At 36.9% G+C, this 22,440-nt stretch overlaps 1 protein-coding gene across 1 annotated transcript in view; it reads left to right on the forward strand.

Moving 5' to 3' along the window:
- Pkhd1 (PKHD1 ciliary IPT domain containing fibrocystin/polyductin) overlaps nt 1-22,440 on the forward strand; it is a 462,210-nt gene that overhangs the window by 437,110 nt on the left and 2,660 nt on the right. The window contains exons 64-66 of the mRNA XM_059282214.1: nt 6,225-6,332; nt 11,764-11,922; nt 15,748-15,873. Coding sequence (XP_059138197.1) covers nt 6,225-6,332; nt 11,764-11,922; nt 15,748-15,873 — 393 coding nt within the window. The remainder of the gene's footprint in view (nt 1-6,224; nt 6,333-11,763; nt 11,923-15,747; nt 15,874-22,440) is intronic.

The raw sequence follows: 22,440 nt of genomic DNA on the forward strand, positions 1-22,440 counted from the left end.
CAGTTAGGGTAGACACAAATCTGAGTGCAGGGGAAGGCTAGTTCAAGCACCCTCTCCACCACTATGAGTCTTAGCTAGAGAAAATCTTGTGAGTTCCTTGGTTTTTCCCTAGCTGAAAATCCATATATGTATACAATGTACTATGATCACATCCACCCAACATATTCTCCCTTCCATCTACCCTTGTCCCCATAAACATCCCCCTCACAATGTCACATCCTCTTTATTTTATATCCCACTGGATCTACATCTTTCTATCACTATGTGTGTAAGTATGGGGTCTTCCATAGGATTCTACAAGTGGCCACACCTCCAAAGAAAAATGACAATCCCTCCTCTAGTCCCCATCAATTGCCAGTAACTCCTCAGCCAAGGGTAGGGACTTGTGAGCCCCTTATCCATCCAAGTTGCTTGATCTTCTGCAGGCCTCTTTGAACTCATGAATGTTATAATTATGTCATATCCAGAGGAAAGCATTTCACAATACTCCTTTCCATCTTCCAGTTATTACCTTCTTGCCTTCCCCTTTCATAATGTTCCCTTAGCTTTGGTGAGGATTTAATACAGATGTCTCCTTGAGGGGTGAGTACTCACAGTCATTTATTCTCAGTACTTAGCCCGCTTGAGAGTCTGCATTCAGTCCTGCTCACTGCAAAAGAAAGCTTCTCTGACCATAGATGAGAACAGCTCAATCTATGAGTATAATTAGAGATATTTAGAAGGCTGTTTGATAACATGAACATTTAGCAAAATAACAATAGTAAGTTCCTCCATAGTGCCTATGACCCCCATGATCATGGGCTTTTGACCAGGTTTGTACCAGACATAAATTCCCTCATGTGGAACAGACCTTAATTGGTTGGTTATCCTCATTATGGCCATGCCACTCTTGCACCAGTTACTACAGCTTGCTGGGCAGGTCAGTATTGTAGTATGGGGGACTAGGATTGGATAAGATGATTGATGTCTGTTTCTGTGTAGCAGGGGTTTCCAAAAGAACACAGGCTATTGCTATTGCTCTTGGTTACTCAACATAAGTAAATGGTAAGGCTCCATAGCTAAAGACACTACATAGTTTGGTTGGATGACATAGAAAACCCCATCTTAAATCAACCAGGAAGCTTCTTCTCTGACGGCTAATAATGCCATATGGTGTTATGTTGTACGTTGTCATAACTAGTTATATACCCCTATCCTCAACACAATTTGAAGGTATTTCTTTAACAAATTGACATCTCACGTTTTTCATATACTTCATGGGCTAGCCTAGGTTGTTTCTGTTGACCTTGTATTAGCTAAACTTTTTTTCTACACACATGGAAATAACTTCTTTACCAGGTTGAACATCAGCCTATCTGTATAAATTGCTCATTTCTTTGATGAGGATATTTCTTGCTACCTATATGTCTAGAATACATCACATGCTTCCACAGATATGTAAAATGCTTAAATGCATGTGAGAAGTCAGTTGTAATTGTGCTCAATTCTGTCTGTTCTTTCAGCTACATTTATTTTTTCTTTAAGACTATTCTTATAACCTGATTTAAAATACCCATCTTTCACGTGGATTTTTTTTCACTTTTTGATCTTTGTCCCTAAATAAAGCATATGATATTAATTCAGTGCCCCAACTGATGAATTCTCATTTATAGAGGTTTCATAATATTTTTTATAATTTAATGTCAGAGCCCAAGTTGTTCTAGCATCCCAATATCATTTCATTTATACCTCTTGTTTCTCTAAGAGTACATGTTGTGGGATGTTCTGTACAGCAAATGTGTTGCTAATTAGTCAATAAATAAAACACTGATTGGCCATTGGCTAGGCAGGAAGTGTAGGTGGGACAAGGAGGAGAATAAAGCTGGGAAGTGGAAGGCTGAGTCAGAGAGACACTGCCAGCCGCTATGATGACAAGCAGCATGTGAAGATACCGGTAAGCCACGAGCCATGTGGCAAGGTATAGACTTATAGAAATGGATTAATTTAAGCTGTAAGAACAGTTAGCAAGAAGCCTGCCACGGCCATACAGTTTATAACCAATATAAGTCTCTGTGTTTACTTCGTTGGGTCTGAGGCTGTGGGACTGGCAGGTGAGAGAGATTTGCCCTACCGTGGGCCAGGCAGGAAAACTCTAGCTACAAGTACACATCACCAACTCTAGAGAGCAGGACTTCTTGAAAACACTTGAGGAAGCAATCCACACTGCATGATTACATATTCCATAGCTTTAAAACCTCAGTGTATAATACTTATTTTCTTATTAGAGCTATATATTTTCTCACTTTCTCCTTTCAAGTTGCCCTTCAATTTTTTGGCCTTCAATATCTTATTCAGAAGCCTGATCTTTTCAGGCTACCTACAAAATACATTTTTTAAACTTATTTTTTTTCTTAATTTATATAGATGTTTTGCATGCATGTATATCTGTATAATACTTGTGTGGCTGGTGCCTGCGGGCCATAGAAAGTGTTGGATCCCCTGGAACTGGAGTTATAGACCATTGTAGGATAACATATGAAGGCTGGGAATTGAATCTGGAAGAATAGCCAGTTCTCTTAACCACTTAACTCCAGCCTCCATAAAATGTATTTTTGTCAAAATTTCCAATATCTTTGTGCTCCCATTAGTACTGCCACTCTCTGTATTTTGATAGGTCCAAGAAATCACATGCATTTTGTGAGAATCTACTCATAGACATGTTAGACATACAGACTCTTTTTTTTTTCACTTTGATAGAGTTGACATGCATATTGTCATCATGGTTTTGCTCTGGGTCACTTCTTTAACCTAAATAATACAGTCTGAAACTCAGGTTTAAAATATCAGAGAAAAAGTTCAAGTTTCCTTGTGCAACGTTTTCTGGAACAAACCTCATATTGGAGAAATCAGATTAATAGGCAATTCAAGGCTAGTCAATACAAAATTTAAACATTTAAACCTGTATCAAGACAGAGTTGAGAAGTTTCTGTGTGGGTACTGCTGCTCTGCCCATTATTCAATGTCATGTTGTTGTTGGTGGTATTTCAGTATAGATAATACTTAGGGTATATGGAAAATCAGCTTATAGTCAGAAATAATGATACCCAGATTTTTTTCCATATTCAGTATCATCTACAAAAGATAACCTCACATGGCACATCGCTAGTGGAACTTACCTGCCTCTACCTTCTCCAGAACTTGTTCATGTCTAGTTTTTACTTATGTTTCATTCTGTATTAATTCTTTATCCTCTTTCTAATGCTTCACTCTTTTCTCATACCGCACAACTTATCAGCCATACCCTGTTTGTACCTTGTATCTTGCCATACTCATGACCCTGGTCATCCTCAACAAGTTCTCCCTTACTATACATGCTTTAGACTCTATGCTTCATGTACTTCCGAAAATTCTTCCGAATCATCCTTCTTTTCTGTACTTTCATTTATCCTAAGGATGATCTCACTAACTAGCTTAAAATAATATTGTGGTTATGAAATGTGAATGAAGCAGGGGAAAGTTTGTAATTTAGTTTTACTAAACACTAAGCCATGCTCAATCCAACTAGCCTACATGGATTGATATTACCACTATTGCCTGTTTCAGGATATCCAATAGAATGTTAGATAGAAGTACTAATTTTGTGTGCGTATGTATGATGAAACAAGATAAAAATTAAATATTTTTATGTTTATATAATACACACACACCTTTATTTCCTACTATTGAAAATTTCTCCTTAACTTCATAAAGAATGAAAACTAACCCGGGCAGTGGTGGTACATTCCTTTAATCCCAGCACTCGAGAGGCAGAGGCAGGTGGCTCTCTGTGAGTTTGAGGCCAGCCTGGGCTAGAAAGTGAGTTTTAGAAAAGGTGCCAAAGCTACACAGAGAAACTCTGTCTCAAAAAACCAAAAAAAAAAAAAAATGAAAACTGAACCATTTGGAATGGATTTACTAACTCACTCCGAGTAGTTCTCAGAGAAAAAGAAAATAACAATCACAAAAATATTCTCTTTGTGTAGTCTAAGTATTTATTCTGCATTTAATGGTCTTTGTTTTCTGTTCTTAGTCCCTACTCAATGAAAAACATTATCATCACAAAACAGTGGATTCATATACAAAGGCAATTAATTTAAGGTGTCTCTCTTAAATCCTCTGAAACTCAATTGTGGGTCACAATTGCAGAAAAAAATAATCTATGTATTTTTAAAAATAATTTCTTGGCATTATTGATACATCAGTTTGCTAGCATGTATATCACATAGTGAGTTGGTGATGAAAGATGCGTGGCATGCATAGGGATTTTAGAAACCATATACTCTGCAGAAACACACCTTGGTGTGATTTCTTGGTGGCTATATAACCCAGTTTCAGTGGTGTTTTCAGCCTGCCTCCCCACTTCACCCCGAGTTCTCTCAGCCAGTACCTTGTTAATACCAGCTTGATCAGGGAGCTTGTCAACACATTTATGTATTTTATAATAGCCATTCCAAAGATATGATGGACCCTGGAGTAATGTACTGTACTTGGCAGCAAGCACTTCAGCTTTTGGGCACATATGCTTCAAATCTGAAAATATCATAGATATATATGGGAGTCTTTGTGGAGATCTGTAAGGCAAGCTGGTATTTAACGCAAAAGCAAACCCATTTGGAGCTGAAGCACTTTCCATTAGGCAGTTTGGCGGCTGTTCTATGAGGCAAACTCACAGTGCTCGACGGACACATTTCGATTAAATGCTGCTTTGCATTCTTCCAAAGATGGGAACAATAAGGACGTTTGTCAAAGGAAAAACTGCAGCAAACGATTTCATGTTGAACATCTGTACTCTGCAGTTCATTGTTTGCAAGAGTTTATTGACCATAATTTTGATGCATATAGGTTTTAAAGAGTATAAAGTACATTTATCTTAGGCGCCTATCATTTATTTGAGTCTTGGCTTATTTATTTCCATTTTTTTCTAGGCATTTTATTTATTTTGGGACTCTCTAGAGATGGAAGAAAATATGGTTTGTGTAAAGAAACTTTTAGTTATCTCTGCAAAATTGATGAGGAAAGATTGTTTTCATACAAAGGACTGAGCAATTGAATTGAAAAATGTTAACACTAAATGTACTAAATCTTTATGATTCTTTTCAGCCTTAGACATCACAAACAAATTCATAAACTTTAAAATCACTCTTTTAACTCTTTGTCTACCATGATGACATTTTCAGAGAGAAGTGTAACAGCTATTAATCAGCAAAGAAATTTAGGTGTGGTGGATCAAAGGCAACTTTTGGTACAGGGATGTGAGCTTGAGTTAAGTTGCCTACTTTAACTTTATGAAAATGTAAGTTTTGTGTCTTTTCTTTTCAACTTTTTTCTTTTAATTCAGAGAAACCAATGCCAAAGCAATCTGTGTTACTGAAGCAGTGTACTCTTCCAGTCATGATTTGATGACAAGCTGTTGTCATCTTGACGTACTAGCTTAACCCTACTATTGCATTAATACGGATTTCCTAAATAGAGAGATCGATCCCCTAAGCCAGTGGTTCTCAACCTTCCTAGTGCTGCAGTCTTTTAATATAGTTCTTCATGTTGTAGTGACCTCCAACCATAAAATTATTTCATTGCTACTTCATAACTGTAATTTTGCTACTGATATGAATCATAATGCAAATAGCTGATATGCAGAATACCTGATATGTGACCCCTGTGTGGGTCAGGACTCACAGGTTGAGAACCACTGCCCTAAACAGATAACAGAATTTATTTCTTGATATACATTCTTTTGATGAGGCTACTGTTTGAACCCAGGCTGTTTAGTATGCTAGACAAGCATTCTACTACTAACCTATAAACCCAACCTCTTGCTAGACATGTATCAAGAAAGTAGTCAAATGCATAGGAATATAAAATTACAATAAGGTATATTTGTGGCTACAATCTTACCATAAATTATATAATTTAACTCAAGTATTCATCATAACATATTTTATAGTATTGATATATAGACTGTACACAAAGATATCTATAAAGGACAGTGTTTGGCATATTATGCTTTCAATAAATGCTGTTTTATATTTTGCTTTGAATTATTTGGTTTCAGGGTTTGTCTAAGAAGAAATGGATAGATATGATGATCTTTTTTAATTCTTTTAAAATATTTTGCTTTATTATTTAATACCCTATTTCCAAAAAAGACTTAAAGACACCATTCTGGTTTAGATAGCTAACACCTTCAGGTTTCTGTTTGTTTATAGGATGTACCCAGGCAGAAGCACGGGATGGCTATGTGAGCTTCTCCAGATTGTCCGTCTTGATCTCTGGGTCAAACTGGCGCTTGGTTTTTACTGTTACTTCCCCTCCAGGTAATTTCAGCACAGTGTTCTTTTATATCTGTATTTTCTGAAAAAGTAACCCTTCTCCTTTGTAACTGGAATAAGCCTTTTCACGAATAAGAAGCCATCATAGTTTACAGAAGAAGTTGACTTGGCCATACCATCAAGTAGAAGAAGAAAGAGCTCCTTTAAAAATTAAGGCTCAGGGCGCACTTAATGAACAGGACTCCAAATGCTCATTTTCCTGTAGATGTTAACATTTATGTTGTGTCTCCCTTCTTTCTCTCCTTCCCTTTCTTTTTCTTTAGCCTATGTGACTTACACTCAATAGAAATTCATAAGTCAATTCAACTGTTGAATATTGTGAACCAAAATCTTTGGGTCCTGTTTTCTTCATCCGTTCTATAGTGGAAATCAGCCCTGTTGACATTCCAGTACCTGAAAACACTCGTAGAAGACATGGGTAAATTGTAAAATGATCCAGTTACCCTTCATAAGGCATTTGAAAATTGTCTGTCTTTGAATACATCTAATGGACACTTGTCTATAAGTAGTTTAATTCATTATTGAGGGAACCAGGACAATAGCAATGGTATTCTAGAACATCCTTGAGCTAAAATGTCATGTAGAGATATTCTTGAAAGCAGTTGTCAGTGGATATAGAGAAAGCCATAACCTTTGAGTGACATGTCCAAAGATACTTTTCTTATCTTTACCAGACAACAAATAATTTGTAATGTATCAATGTTCTCCAAAAGAACAAATGGTAAATATTAGCCTTTGTTTGATAAACCCAGATACTCAGGAAACTACTGGGAGAGGAAGATTGCTTAAGCCCAGGAGCTTGAGTGACAAGCCTGGACAGTATAGTAAGATCTCAGTTTGTAAAATAAAATCTACTGTAGAGAAATAGACAATTCTTTCTGAAAAAAATACTTCAGTATAGCACGAGGAGGCTCTCCAATGAATTTGCCTTAATTGCAAGTTTAAAAAACATTTTTCTTAGCTACAGATCTATCTTCTGGTATGTAAAATTATCAAGTACTAATTCTGTGAGCCATATTCTTTTAATGCCAGTGCATCTATCTGTATGAGGATGAGCACTGATTCATGAAGAGACATGCTTATTCACAGGATGTGGGCATTTTGCCTTAAGCTTGAGGTTTTTTTTGTGGTTTTTCAAGACAGGGTTTCTATGTGTAGCTTTGTGCCTTTCCTGGAACTCACTTGGTAGCCCAGGCTGGAAGCTTGAGTTTTTGAATATATGTTTTTAAAGGTTCAGATTTGCTGGGCCCTGAGTAGTTTGTCCCAGATTTGTATGACATCATAGATATTTTTGGTCTGTAGTTTTCTCAGTTGTTAACTAAGGCTTGCCACATGCCTCATCAAGGGTTTTTAAGTAATAAACTATAAAAACAAATATAAGAAGAGTTGCTGACAAAAATTTCCAGAACCACATATGATTTGGGCATTTCATTGGTAGATTACTGTTTTGTTTTCTTCCTCCTTAAAACTTGTAGATTAGAAATGACTTTGAATGTTTTCCCTAAACTATTCTTAAATATCATTATTAAATAATTGTCAAAGCTAAGTCTGTCAGGCAAGGCTCTGCAGAGAGGGATTTTTATAACATTTAAATTGGAATAGGTAGAAGCTTTAGAAAGACAAAAGAAAAGTACATAATCCTGGCAATAGGATCAGAATCCATCCCTTGTGCATGAGCAGGCCTTTTGGAGCCCACTTCCATGATGGGACACCTCGTGCACAGCCTTGAGGCAGGAGGTTTGGACCTGCCTCTACTAAATGTACCTCCCCATGGGAGACCTTACCTTCTTGTAGGAGGGAATGAGGGGTGGGTTGGGAGGGGGAGGCTGGAGGGACAGGAGGAGGGAAGAGGAGGATCTTTGGTATGTAAAATGAATTAAAAATTTTTCTTAATAAAAAAATAAAGAAAGAAAGAAAAGTAAATAATCAAATACTCTGCTTCTGTAATCACTACTGACATCATGTTGATAAAGGTACTGATCCTAAAAGTGACACCTGTTTCAAATACTCACTGTACCAGTTTCCAGAGATATAACACTACAAAGTAGCCTTCATATATAATTCACATTAATATTTCCTTCCTACATGAGTCAAACAAAGATTCAAACATATAGTCATTTTCCCTGTTGTTGATATTCTCTCTAATTTCTTAAGCAGGGGACAAATAATCATTTTTATTTTAGAGATATAGTCATTGAGGAGTTAAGAAGTTATAGAGATCTTCTGTGTCTGTATGGGATCCTCTTGAGACCTTCCTATGCATTAATGATTCCTACTTTATCACTTATGACCTTCCTGAGCTATTTATTAGCTAATGGTGGTGGCTACAGGTTAGTGATGCTGACTTTCCACTTGATCCTTCTGCATTTGTTGTCATGGTATGGGCCATGATTCTTCTCACTGCTACCTGGAGCAGGAAGTTCTTGGGTGAATCATGGGAGCCAGGTTCTTTCTTTCCCCTTACCCTACCTTATTTAATCTAAAGAAATTTTACCTATAATTGGCATCTCTTAGGAAGACTCTCCAGAAATTCACATGATTTATTCAACAAGTTTCCTTTCAAAAGTTTTATCTTCAGAGAGTCCTATTTGGACAACCCAGTCTGTGATACCTCCTCCTGATACCCACTACTAGTAATTCGGTCTTTTATCCTCCTCACTTTAGTTTTCTTCATGGCATTGGCCATTGTAGTTTGCATGTGTGTTCTTGCTTGTCTATAGCTTGTGTGTGAGATCCCCTACTAGAAACTGAGTTTCTGCTTAAGTGAATATATTTGAGCTGTATATCCCCAGGTTATGGAAAAGTGAGTATATTGAGATTACTTTTAAGATCATATTGTTTGTTAAAAATATTTGAAAGCCAGGGGTTTCCACCATGAAGTTCTCTTATCTTTCAGATTCCAGTTGGATTTCTCTGTCTTTAATTTCTCAGCCATTGCTATTGATGTGGTGATGGTGTGTTTTACATGCCTTGTGGAGTAATCTGTATCCCTTGTGACTCACATCACTTCTCAGCTTAGAATCTTCCCTTTATTACAATCCATCATAGTCAGAATGCTATCTAGGATATTTTGATTGACATTTAATGCCTATCAAAATTTCCCTGGCTTTCAATCTTTCACCTCAACTGCTGTCTTCTGTTTTTGTTTATGAATGTGTTGGGTCTTTGAAGTTTCTTCCAGATCATTTTTTTTTCCTTTAAAATGCTTTCCATGGTCATATTCATTTGTGTTATTTTTCTGGAATGTATTGCATTCTGACTTTATGCATATATTGAATCATTTACTAACTCCTAAATACCTTAAATAAGTGCAGGACACATTAATTTTGGTTGACTTCCTTGAGCACCTAGTAAAATCCATTCCTCCTTCTCTGGGGTAATAGGCCTGATGCAGATGCTCATACTAAGCAGGTACTTGAGAATAAATAAGGTGAACTCAGCTCAGCCTAAGCTACATGCTTGCAAGGAAGAGCCACTGCATCTGATGTTATTACAGGAGCCCTGGGAGCCCTGAGGTGAGTCAGCCCAGAGTCAAGACATCCAACATCTAATTGTGGCTTCCAAACAAATTGTCAGGTTCACCCAAGGAAACCACAGCACAAAAATATATGTTGTGATTTGAGTAGAGAAAATAACAGCTATTTTTTGTTTTCTGTGAGATTGAGGTTTGTTTTGAATTAGCTACTTGAAAAAAGGCCAACTATAAGTCATGATCAGAAGCAAATAACCATCCTGATTCTTTATTTTTAATATTTAGAATAATTGAATATGATAAAACATAAATGTAAAGCATACTGTGTGATTAAATTCTAATATGTGTCCTCTTACGGAACTATCTCCATAATTAATATATTTTACTTCTGAGACTATAGACAAGACTTCTTTAAATGTTATTTTTCAAATTTACTTGTGGTTAAATGGGCCATTTCTGTTTTTTTTTTTTTTTTACTTGAAATACAAGTATAGATTCCTGTAAGCAGCAGAACAATCAAGATACAGATAATTTCCATTACTCCTTCAGAAAGTTCTGTCCTGAGAGTACACAGCTCAGCCTCTTGCCCACTGGCAAACACCGTGTCTTCTCTGTCTCTGTCGTTTGGTACTCTCTAGAATGTTATTTAAATGGAATCATACAGAGTCTGCCCTGTAGACCGAAGCTCCCTCACCACATTGCATTTGATTTTAAGTTTAGTTATTAGAAGTTATTTACCATACTCCCCACACACATTTCTTCATCATTTTCTCTTTGGGGCTGAATGGGCAGACAGTTGATTCTCTGGATCAACCTTTTGTTTATTTCTTCTTTTGAAGTACATTTGAATGTTTTCTGAGTTTGGGTGATCATGAATAGAGCTACCACAAATACTTGCACCTAGATTTTTCAAATGTTCCTAAATAAATTCTTTTGTGTCCCCTTTTTATACACATTAATGGGATGAGAATCACACTTTTTAATATACTGGGGAAATGTGGTTTTAGGTAATTCTTAGAGAAGTTCTCTTTCAGTGATAAGCTCCCCATCGTGCCCCATCTCCCACAGCCACAGCAGCAGTGTCTACAACTGCTCACCAGGTTCCCTGATAGCAATGTTCTTAGCTCTGGGAGGACTGGTAGCACTGTATTTGCAGAACATGTGACCTGGTGTGAAGAAAACTTTAAGTAAATCCAACAAACTTCAATTTTCAAATTCATTTGTTTGTTTGGCTATATATAAAACCGTCTTATCTGGGCTGGATGGATGGCTCAGTCATTAACACCACTTGCTGTTCATGAAGAGAACCAGAGTTCAGTTCCCATCACCCATGGCAGGCAACTTACAGTTGCCAGCAATTCCAGTTCCAGAAGATCTAGAGTCCTAATCTTGGCCTCTGCTGGCACTCACACACAGGTGCTCACACAGTCACACACACATACACACAAGCACAAATAAAAAAAAAATAAATCTTTTAAAGTACTATTTACAGGCTTTGTGTGCTTTGAGATGGAGGGGGTTACTGTGTGGGCTGTAGGCAGATTTCAGATTCCCATAATTTGATTTTTATTTATTTGTGATGAGTTTTCCCTCATGTGACTATGGTCAAAATGAGTAAGTAGTTCCACCCATTCTGGAACCAAGAACATATTTTCTCATTACTAGACCATGAGAGTGAATGAAGTTATAATTTTGTAGTGACAGCGAAAGTAGGTCTGAGAATCAAATTAAGGACTCAGAAGGATTTCTTATCATGGTGGACAAAAATGAAAAAAAGGTTATGACTTCTTATTGTCATCTTACACTTCTTCCAGAACATGAAAGTGGAATTTACCATTGATTCATTTGCTTAATAACGCCAAAGAAATACTTTTGACATGCCTGCCCTGTGCTAGATATTAATATCTTAATGTTTTATTGGAACTGTTTTTAATTCCTAAACAGGTGCTAATTTTACAGCTCGATCCAAGACCTTTTCTGTCTTACCTGTGACCCACAAGGAGAGATCAACGATCATCCTGGCCTTGTCCCTGTGCTCACTGGTGTCGTGGCTGGCTCTGACCTGTCTCATTTGCTGCTGGTTTAAGAAAAACAAAAATAGAAGTATGTAGCTTGGAGGAGGGGGTTGATGAAAATACATCATGTATAATCATGTATAATATATTAATGATTTCAAAGAGAAATTTTATGGCCTTTTGTGAGTTACACAACTACATGGATCTCACTGTTTCAATTAACATAATAAAGACAGGGATTTCTTGGTCTTTAATATTAACAGCTATATTAAATTCTTACATTTATTGCATGCTCACTATTGACCAGGTTCTAAGCACATTAGATCAATAAGTTCATTAATTCCTTAAACCACTTATTGACAGTGGTAGTGACTATTATTCCTGCAGTGTAGGTATTGGAGAGTAAGGTCCAGTAAGGGTAAATACCTTGTGTATTGTCACACACCATAGAAATGTGGTTTGGCTGCACAGCCTCATCTTTGCAAGTGATCCTGCCAGAGGCATGTTAAAGAGCTGGGTTAGGAATGCAGCTCACTATGTACAATGGCCTAGCATGCAGGAAGCCCTGGGTTTGATTCTGAGAACCTCATAAACCTAGGCATGGTGGGTCACATCTATAATCCCAGTACTCACACTCTAGAGGTAGAGACAGGATGATCAGATGTTCAAGGTCACACTTGGATACATAACCTCGAGACTATGTTGGGCACATAATTGTGAGACTCAAAGAAGAAAAACACAGAGGCAAACTCTGGAAGGAGGTAAGTGTGGAAGGTTTTCCTTAGCAGTGAAATGTCGGTTGTTTTTATACTCTTTACTCTTTGCTCTTTTGGCTCTTTGGGGGGCCTGCCACCCAGCTCCCAAATTAGTCACATATAGAGTCTAATTCTTTCTTATGAATGCTTGGCTTTACCTTGGCTTGTTTCTAGCCAGCTTTTCTTAACTTTAAATTATCCCATCTACCTTTTGCCTCTGGGCCTTTTCCTTTTTTTACTTCTGAAATCTTACTTTCACTCTTACTCTGTGACTGCCTGTGTAGCTGGCCCCTGATGTCCTCCTCCTTCTCTGATTACTTCTTCCTTCCTCCTTCTCCTCCCAGATTTCTCCTTCTATCTATTCTCTCTGCCTGCCAGCCCTGTCTATTTCTCTTTCCTCCTTTGCTATTGGCCACTCAGCTCTTTTAGACCATTTAGACAGGCAAAGAAACACAGCTTCACAGAGTTAAACAAATGCAACATAAACAAATGTAACACACCTTTAAATATAATTCTACAACAGTGAGAAGTCCAGAAATCATGTGCCTCCTTGATCATTTCCCGAGAAGCAGAATGCCATGGTTTTAGGTTAACATGCACTTTGAGCGGAGTCTCAAGTGGACCTTCTTATAGTTCTCCCCCAGTTTTGGTGAGGAAGAGAGGAAAGGCAATAGATGTGTCATTGAAAAATTCTTTCCTGACAACCAAACCTCACACTGTGGACCTTTGAGTTTCCTGAAGAAATAGTAGTGATATGAGGAGCCAGCATGAAACCACAACCTTAAGCAATTACTACCTAAAAAGTGTCACAGTGACTAAAGGCAACAGGATAGCATTCAAATACAGGAACCACAGTGGACATAGCCTGGCCTGACTACTAAGATGGTCACTGTGTTTGGACTCTCAAGGACTGTTTGAGAGAAGGACAGCCCTAATTGAGAAATACCATATCTGACAGCATTCAGCCTGGAGACCCTGTCTTTCTTCCCACCCTGGTGACCAGGGCTGGATAAGCTACTAGCAAAATCTTCATCTTCCTTAAAGAGAGTACAGTCTCAAAGTGGTTCTGAACTGTATTGCCTGTGATGTGTTGGACTGCAGTTTCTATTCTGTTTAGTGTTTAAATCTGCAGTTAGTTCTATCCACATTCTGTGTGTATTTATGTGTCTATGTGTACACTTGTGTATGTGAGCGTGTTTGTGCATGTGTTTGAGTATTTGTGTGTTTATGTTTGTGCATGTGTGTTTGTTTATGCATGTATATGCTTATGTGTGTGTATGTTTGTATGTGCATGCGTGCTCTTGAATCCATGTATTTGTACATATATGTGTGTTTGTGTGTATTTGTGTATATGTGTTGAGTGTATATATTTATGTAATGTACTTTCTGGTTTGTAAGTAGATTATCATGATCTTTTATGCCATATGATCCCATGAATGAGGTTATATAATTCTCACTCTTAATTTAATACCTAATTCCACTAGCCATTCACAAGCCACTCACTAAGTCTTGTGAATCCCATCATTCAGTTCTATAAGTAGATTATTCCTACAGTTTTCAGTATATAAGTTATTTATCCCAGTCCCTGTTCTTTAAACCTGTCAATATCTGTGGGTTCATTTCTTTGTACTAAATTTTATTTTTCTAGGAGGTTGTAGACTCATATTTAAAAATGATGAAGCTCTTGGAAGGAATTTTGATAAAGATCTACTTGAGTGCTTCCTTATATAGTGTGCATTCTGTGCTCTTTGAATCTAAAATTAACAATCATTAATTTCTTAGAATAAGAGGCATGCTCTTTCTCAACTTTCTGGTAGAAAATAATTCCCCAACTCAGTGATACATGTAGTTTTCAATTTTGCTTTGTCTCATAGCCTCATTGGACAGTGATTAATTACTGAGAACTCAAGCAGCTTTTGTCTGTGTGTGCTCTATCAGTCTATTTCGTGTTAGAAATTGAAACAGAGTATTTAAATTTTGTAAATTAATTTATTCAAACTTAATAATAATGCATGTATTGCTTATAAACATAATTAACCTTTTGCTTTAAAAATTCTGCATGTTAGAAATTATAGTGAAAACTTCTGTATTCTTCTAAGCCTTTCTACTGGCTTTCTAATTAGAATTTATAGCAGCTGATGTGTATAATATTATGATGGACATATTTAAGCTGAACTGTGTGAAGATATCCAGCCTCACACAGACAAAAAATATCATAGTCGACTTTTGTATGTTGGATACAGTTGACAAAGTGAGGAGGTTTTTTGTCTTTAGATGTCCATTTTAAAGTGCTATTTGTATTTTATTACATGAAAGATAGTAGTCTCCTTTGCAGTTTATTCTTTATAAAGTATTTTTTATCTTGTTCTTTAAATGGCACTTTTACCCATGCATGAGTTGGAAACATTGTGTCTTGGCCATATGAATATCATTTTAATAATTCAGGCAGTCTTCTAAATGTCAACAAATTTTATTCTACAAATTAAAAAGAATTTTTTGTTAATATCATCGTGAATCTTTAAGAATTAGAAATCTAGAGCTGGAGAGATGGTTCAGCAGTTTAGAAAACATACTGTTCTTGTAAAGGACTCAAGTTTGGTTCCCAGCACCTACATCAGACAGCTAGAAAATGCCTGTAACTCTAGCTCCAAGGGATCCAATATCTCTGGTCTCTGTAGACACCTGCACATAGCCGTACACAGATAAGCAAATATACACATAATTTAAAAAGATATAAAATATTATAAATCAATTAGAAATCTGTAAAACTTGTGGCTATTAATGCATTTCCCAAAACTCTAAGTTTCCAGTGTATCTTGAATTCTCTCACTGACAACAAATGATATTATAGCAAATCACAATTGTTTTACAAATCTTCCAACTGTCAAAGTATGCAAAATGTGTCTCCTTGTGATTCTTTCTAATTATTTGACTGAAAATTGTGTTTTGTACAAATATCAGCTAGTTCAGCTTGAAGTTCAACCATTAAATTCCTTTTCCTTTAGAAAATTCATTCTATGCATCTTGTATTACATTTGGAAAAGATAGGAGTGACAGAAATAACCTCACAATTAGGTCTTCCTTGTAAATAAAAATGTCTTTTAATCTGACAAAACAATAGAAAAAAACTTCTTTTTTTTTTTTTTTCATCAATACAGAAATAAAACCTGAAGACGTGTCTGAATCCCGGGCTAAGGATCAAAAGAAGAACACCCATCTCTCTTCCAAACACCGAGGAGGACTACATGTAAAGACAGCAAAGGAAGACTCCGCAATGGGGGAAGGTAAGCACGGCACAGGCAGAACGACTGAGGACTAACGGTGGTTCCTCCTTCCCTGGTGTCAGGTTATGAAGGGGTTTAGCTCACAGCCCCTTCTTTGGTTTTTCATTACTTTTTCTTAATTAAATAATACCCCAGTTCAGGAAGACACGGGTCCACCCGATTCACTCAGCGAGTAGCCTGTTATTTGAACTGACGTTGATATATCTTTTCTTAGAAAAAGATTATTGGTTTCACATTTGAGTTTGTTTAACAGAGAGACGGGAAAGCCAGAGTACAGGCATATAATCTTCCCCTTGGCTGTTGCAAAGCCGCCAATTTGGCAACATCACATAGTTTGGAAAAGCAGAGAGTGTAGTTGCCAAATGCCCACTGTGCAAATTAGATTTAGCGTCGTCCAACCCTCAAGAAGTGAGTCAGTGTTGCTTAACCCTGCTTTGTTGTTTCCTGGTATGGTTAGTAGCGTGTGTCGTTTGGTGTGCTGTGGTGTGTGCTTTAACTTCTTCCACAGTCAACTTACCACTAGAATTTATGTAAAGCGGAGAAAGTGAAGCCTTTGCCTCAATTGAGTGTCTGTCTTCTAGCCTACTAAGGGTGTACAATGGGAATGCAGTGACCAGAGCATATGAGGTTGTCGAGTATGGATACTGTGTAGGAAAGATATTCACATAATTTCCATGACTCAACGTTTTTAAACATATGTTCTGAATACAAAAAACAATTCTAGTTTTCCTAAGAGTCAAATAACATATTTTCAAATAGAAAAGGAATACCAGTTTTTAGTAGTTCTGAGTTCATGTTTGACCAAAATCTGTCAGTCTGAAATTATATTTGAATGAGCTTTTCAGTTGTGTGCATGCAGGTGAATGCATGTATGTGTCCACGTGTCTGTGTGTGTCCATGTGTGTGCTTACACACACACACACATAGCAGACTGTTTGTGCCATTTCCCATAGAGGAAATACAATTTTTATTTTTTCAAAAGTATCCAGCTATGTAGCACAGTCTTTCAAACTATTTTAAATAATAATAAAAATGATAACAAATAATAATAATAATAATAATAATAATAATAATAATAATGGGGAGTAGGTGTGAACTGGGGATGTGGTAGTATAAGAAATGGAGAGACAGAAAAGGACACACGAATTCTTTGTAGATTCCACATCAAGCCATAAGGATCTGGGGTCCTCATCCACTTCTTAAATGAGAAAGCATCTTGTCCTCTATTGCATGCCATTCAGGGTTATTTGAAATTGCCTCTGACTCTAGCAGCTCATCTTCAGCTACATTTTTCAGCAACTGACTGGGGCAATGCTGTGCTTGTACCTAACCTAATATGGTCATCTGCATGGCTCACAGTCTCCTTGATTAAATTAATATTGTTAAACACTCTACAATGACTGGGTTTTATGGGGTAGTTTACTAATAAATTATCAGGGATTAGACAAGGAATAGGGCTTCTGAGGAACTGAAGAGATGGGAGCAAAGAGGCCATTTTATTAGGACATCCAAGTTAAAAATAGATCTGTCTGAGCCCTCCCTGAGGACCATCCTAGGTCTGTTTCCTTGTCTTCCAAGCTTTGTGTAGATCTTAAAAACAAAAACACCTAATTATTAAAAGCTTTAAATATGTTTGGTTTTATTCTACTGTCTACCTACCATTTTAGTTTTCCTTTTCCCTCTGTGTTTTTAACTTTCAGCATTTATTAATAAAGTAGTTGGCTTTCTTGCTCACCGCTGCCTTCCTTCCATAAGGATTCCCTTAATGCTGAAGATCATGTAGATGGTATGGCTGAATTTAGATATTAAGCTCATTATGTCACCACTGCTAACAAAAATGTCACAGATACAAGAGTAGAAGAAAGGAGTGAAGTGTGAAGACAGAGCCCTCAGAACACATCACTGCCAAGGGTTTCGACACACTGACGCTGTCTTTCCGAGTTCATATATAAGGCTTCTCTAGTTCATATATAAGGCTTCTCTTCTACTCCCCAGACTTAACAAATCCCCGTTGTCAGACGAGGGAGCAGGAGAATGTGACAATTGAGGTCATAGAACCACAGAGTCCAACGAACTGGGTTTAGTTCTGAATACCCCTTTTGACAGACTTTCTGTCCTCAAGCTTGACAACTAACTTCCCTGTGCCTTTCAGTTTCCAAATTGGTAAAATTGTCATAATAATATTGTGCACAGTTAGGTATCTTACACAAATTGTACATCAGTTAAGAAAACTAATACCAACAAAGATCACAGGGCAAATCATATCATATAGTGAATTAACCATGTGCTATGTATTGTTGGGTTTTCTCATGACTATGCAGCATTCACTCAACTTGAGATAGCCTAACTCCTTGTCAGTTTGCTCACATTCTCTGCCAATTGAGGCATAGGTGCTATGCACTATTCTTCATACAGCTTTCCCTAGTCTTCCATATTCAAATAAAAAGGGAATGTTTTTCTTATTGGATTAAGACACACTGGTTATGTTCCTCCATTGTAACACCTATGGTTTTGAGAAACTCTTTGTGTGAGTGACTGCTTCTTTCCCAAGGAGCAGCTCTCAGCCACAGCAATTTTGTCCCCTAGACGTGGTGACTGACTTACCATGGTCTTGCACAGAAGTGTCTCCATTGTAAAATTAAAAGCAGTGTGACTCTGTCATTCCCTCACTGCCAGAATTCTGGGGACAATTAGTTTCATTTGCTTTGAAGGACATTTGCAAGGTGTGGACCCAGACCTTAGTGTGTGGAGACCAAGCGTACTGGAATGTTGCATGACACCTGGTGTCAAGCCCATAGCAGAAATGACCTGGTTGAAAATGGCAAGAGTATCAAGAATTAGAAATCTTAACATGAAGCTCTTCCCCATCTTTGCTACATTTTGGCGAGAACCAAGTAGAATGAATGACTAGGGAAATTTAGTATTCTTGCCCCCATGATCCTAAATATTAATTTATGGCATGGCATCGACTAAATATTAATTTACACATCCTTTGTGTAATTTCAATGAGGTGTTATGTGGTTCCCTGTCTTACATCAAATTCTAACATTTTGGGGACCCAATATTAGGGACAATTAGAGAAGAATTTCAGTCAGTGAAGTAGAATGAAATCACAGCAAACAAATATGTGATTAAAGAATGTAGCTATGACACTAGATGCTAAGGGGGCAAAGAGCATTATCTCAAATGACACATTTAGCCCCTCCAGGTCCTGAATCATATTATACTGTTTCAAATCTCATTTGTTAGGGGCCCGGTTGTCCACTGTGCAGTAACTGGTTCATAGACACGCCAGAGAAGGAGTCTTGCATTGCTGTCAAAGCTCAGACCTGTATTGCATTTTGTTCTCTTGTTCCCTTACACTGGTTAATAGCACAGAAGTCTCCCGGGCTACACTACAAAGTTCTGTGTCTTTCTTAGTTCAGTCTTCCTCATACTTCCTTCTTGCTTGCTTGCTGAATTTTATCAATTCGGCTTCTTTTTTTTTTTTTTTTAATGCTTAATCTACCTATCTTTTTGCTTTAGATCTTTTTGCATGATCTCTGTAGTACAGCCACATTTACTATCCTTCAGCCTGTGTCTTCCTCCTCTCCCATCAATTTACCTTCAGTGACAGTGTCCGCTGTGTACAGCATAGGTCCCCCCTTTCACAATGTTCACATATGTAGCTCCTCCCACTTTTCCAAACTCAAAATGAAACACTTATCAGATTCCTTTATCTAGGAGTAGTTACACCATTCCTCTTTTGTCTACTTAATGCACAGACTTATTTGTGTCTATTATCATTTGATATAAATTTATATCTTCTCTAAACAGAACCTCTTTCACCACAGTAATTATTATATTAAAAACTGGGAAAGGCAGGCAAGACCTTTCTCTAAGTTCCAAGGAAAAGATCAATGTATTTGGAAACCACTAATAGCATCTCTATATCACGTAAAAACAAGGAGCAAATATTTTCTATTTTAAAAGCATGAATGAAATCTAGCACTTATTTTCTTAAAATAAGTACAAACACATACTAACTGAAATATTCCTTGCTATACAATATAGCATTAACAGTAAAACTTTATATTCCCTACTTAAATAATGACAAAACAGGTAATTTAATCATATATTACAAAACATTTTTGACATTGTAGTATGTAGGCAGATATAAATCAAAACTAAAAAGACAGTATTGTAGACTATTTATAGATTATATTGGCATTTAAAGCTGACCCTTTTCTTGGTAAATTTACCCCTGTTTAGTGATTTCATTAGAACAACATAAAGTGAACTAATATAATAAGCTAGCAGGATGCAATTGAGAAGTATAATGAAATTGGCTTAAATATGTGATTAGCTTTGAAGAATATTCATAAATTATATGGTAAACCTATTAAAAGACTATATTTTGCCAAACAGTTTAAAGAAATGCTTAAATATATTCAGGGATGATGATATGTCCATAAATAGATTTAGTAATTACGAAGACCTGTTAACTTATTTTAATTTCAATCATTTTATACAATGTTGAATGGTATAAGATGACTCTAAATTTCATCATAAGGTATAAACCAATGAGAGAAAGCCAATCTTCTAAAATAAATTAAGTAAATTGATGCCATGGCAGTAGGAATGTTAAGATCTAGCAGAGAGGTGAAATTTATGTTACTACTCTTAAGATCATTTGATACTAATACAAGTGTGTGAATATATATATATATATATATATATATATGTTTAGAAACATAATCTGTTAAAAGAAGAAACAAAATAGAGCTGTAGAGAATGTCAGTGGTAAACAGGGATAGAAGAGAAAGTATAGTAATACAAGTATGAAGATGACACAATAAAACCCATTACTTGATAACATTAACATAAAACATTCAAAAGCAAAGCAGCATACACATGAAATAAGTCAAGTTGACTATTTAGAGTATTTACCTATATCTTTATTTTTAAAAAATGAAACAACAAAGTAAATTTCACAAACATAAATTATCTGAATAAATTGACCAAACATTTCCAGTGGTAGAGTGTCTCCAACCAATAAAGTACAGGACACTTGGGACATTAAGTGAGAGACTAAATATATTCCTTCCTTTTCTTTTCTCTAAATTTCTTGACTTTCTGTTGAACAATGTATTGCTTATTAAAATAAGCAATAATTTCCACATAAAGAAATAGGGAATCAAAACAGAACACGGGCAACAGTGTTTACTGTGTATCCATTCTGTAACATGTGGGCAAGGTTTTCAGCCTTATTGACAAGTAAGGAGTGGATTCCTTCTACTAACTGACCTCTGCCTCAGTCTCCAGGAGTCTAACATAAAACTATCGAACTGAGAACTCAAGTGACTCAACACTGAACACCATACATAGAGCAGGGTTGAGGAAAAAATATGAACATTTCAGATGAAGATAGGGAGCCATGGGCACCTGTTGTTAAGACTCATGCTGTAAAACCAAAAAAAAGAAAATACTAGTGAAAGGATGCTAACCCAGAACAAACCCAAGTGAGAGCCATACCATGTGCTTGATGTTAGAGAATGTCATATAAGTCAAAAGAGACTAAGAGAACTGGAGAAGTTCTAGCTAGCTGTGCATGCATTCAGAAGGTCCTCAACCCAATGAGTCTTTATCTTGGTAGAGCAGACATAGATCTTGCCCGTATCTTATCCCATTCTTCCAGAAGCGTCATCACATCTGATAATGAATGCTAAGAAGCGTGATTGAGTAATCTCAAGTCATGTTTCCATTTTAGTGGAGACCCATGAACAAGGCCTGTGTGGGAAGGAGGCATGTTAATTCTTATGTTTTGATACTCACTAGCCTTCCTTCCCTAAAACCCAAACATTCAAACATTCAACTGAATGCCCTAGGATACATATCTGCCATAAATTCATTTTTTATCTAATTTGTCTGAGATCTAAGCTTCCTGTGGAGGTCTAAGATCAAAGGAGCTGATTCCTTCTGATGTTGGCAGTGACATATAATGTGTGCTGACTTAGTTCTGTCTATAAGCTCGCAGTGGGAGGTGGCCGGCCTCCCTGGGCACCTTTACACTGTGAGCTTTCCTTTCAGCTGGGGAGTCTGTCAGGTGTGCTGCTGATTGGCACTGCCATGTAAATAATTCATGGGAGATTTTAAAAATGTTTAGGGGTCTGCAAAAGGAAGCTAGGCTTGCATTAGCCTCTTTTGAATAGATACAGAGTTGAGAAACAAGAGGGTAGGGGGATTTCCAAGGAAGGTCTCCCAAAACCAGACTAAGAACATCTTCAGTGGGCTGAGGAAAAGTGACTTGTACTGTTTGATTCCTCAGGTATGTAGTGATATTGATTTTTATCAATTTTTATCAAATTTTATCAATTGATTAAAATGTAAAACCCATTTTTCTTTTTAAAGTCTGCTTCTATATGGTAATTTATTATTCTTGTTCCTTGGTTATTTGCTGATCCTGGTAAACCCTCTTTTCCTCCTGGTGAGAAGAGTAGTTACAGGGATGGTACCTAGTCCAGTGATGGCTACAGGAGGGAGCATGATGACTGTGCAAAGTTGTTGACAGGAAACATTTCCTCCCTT

The sequence above is a fragment of the Peromyscus eremicus genome, chromosome 16_21 (genome assembly GCF_949786415.1).
Source record: "Peromyscus eremicus chromosome 16_21, PerEre_H2_v1, whole genome shotgun sequence".
NCBI lineage: Eukaryota > Metazoa > Chordata > Mammalia > Rodentia > Cricetidae > Peromyscus > Peromyscus eremicus.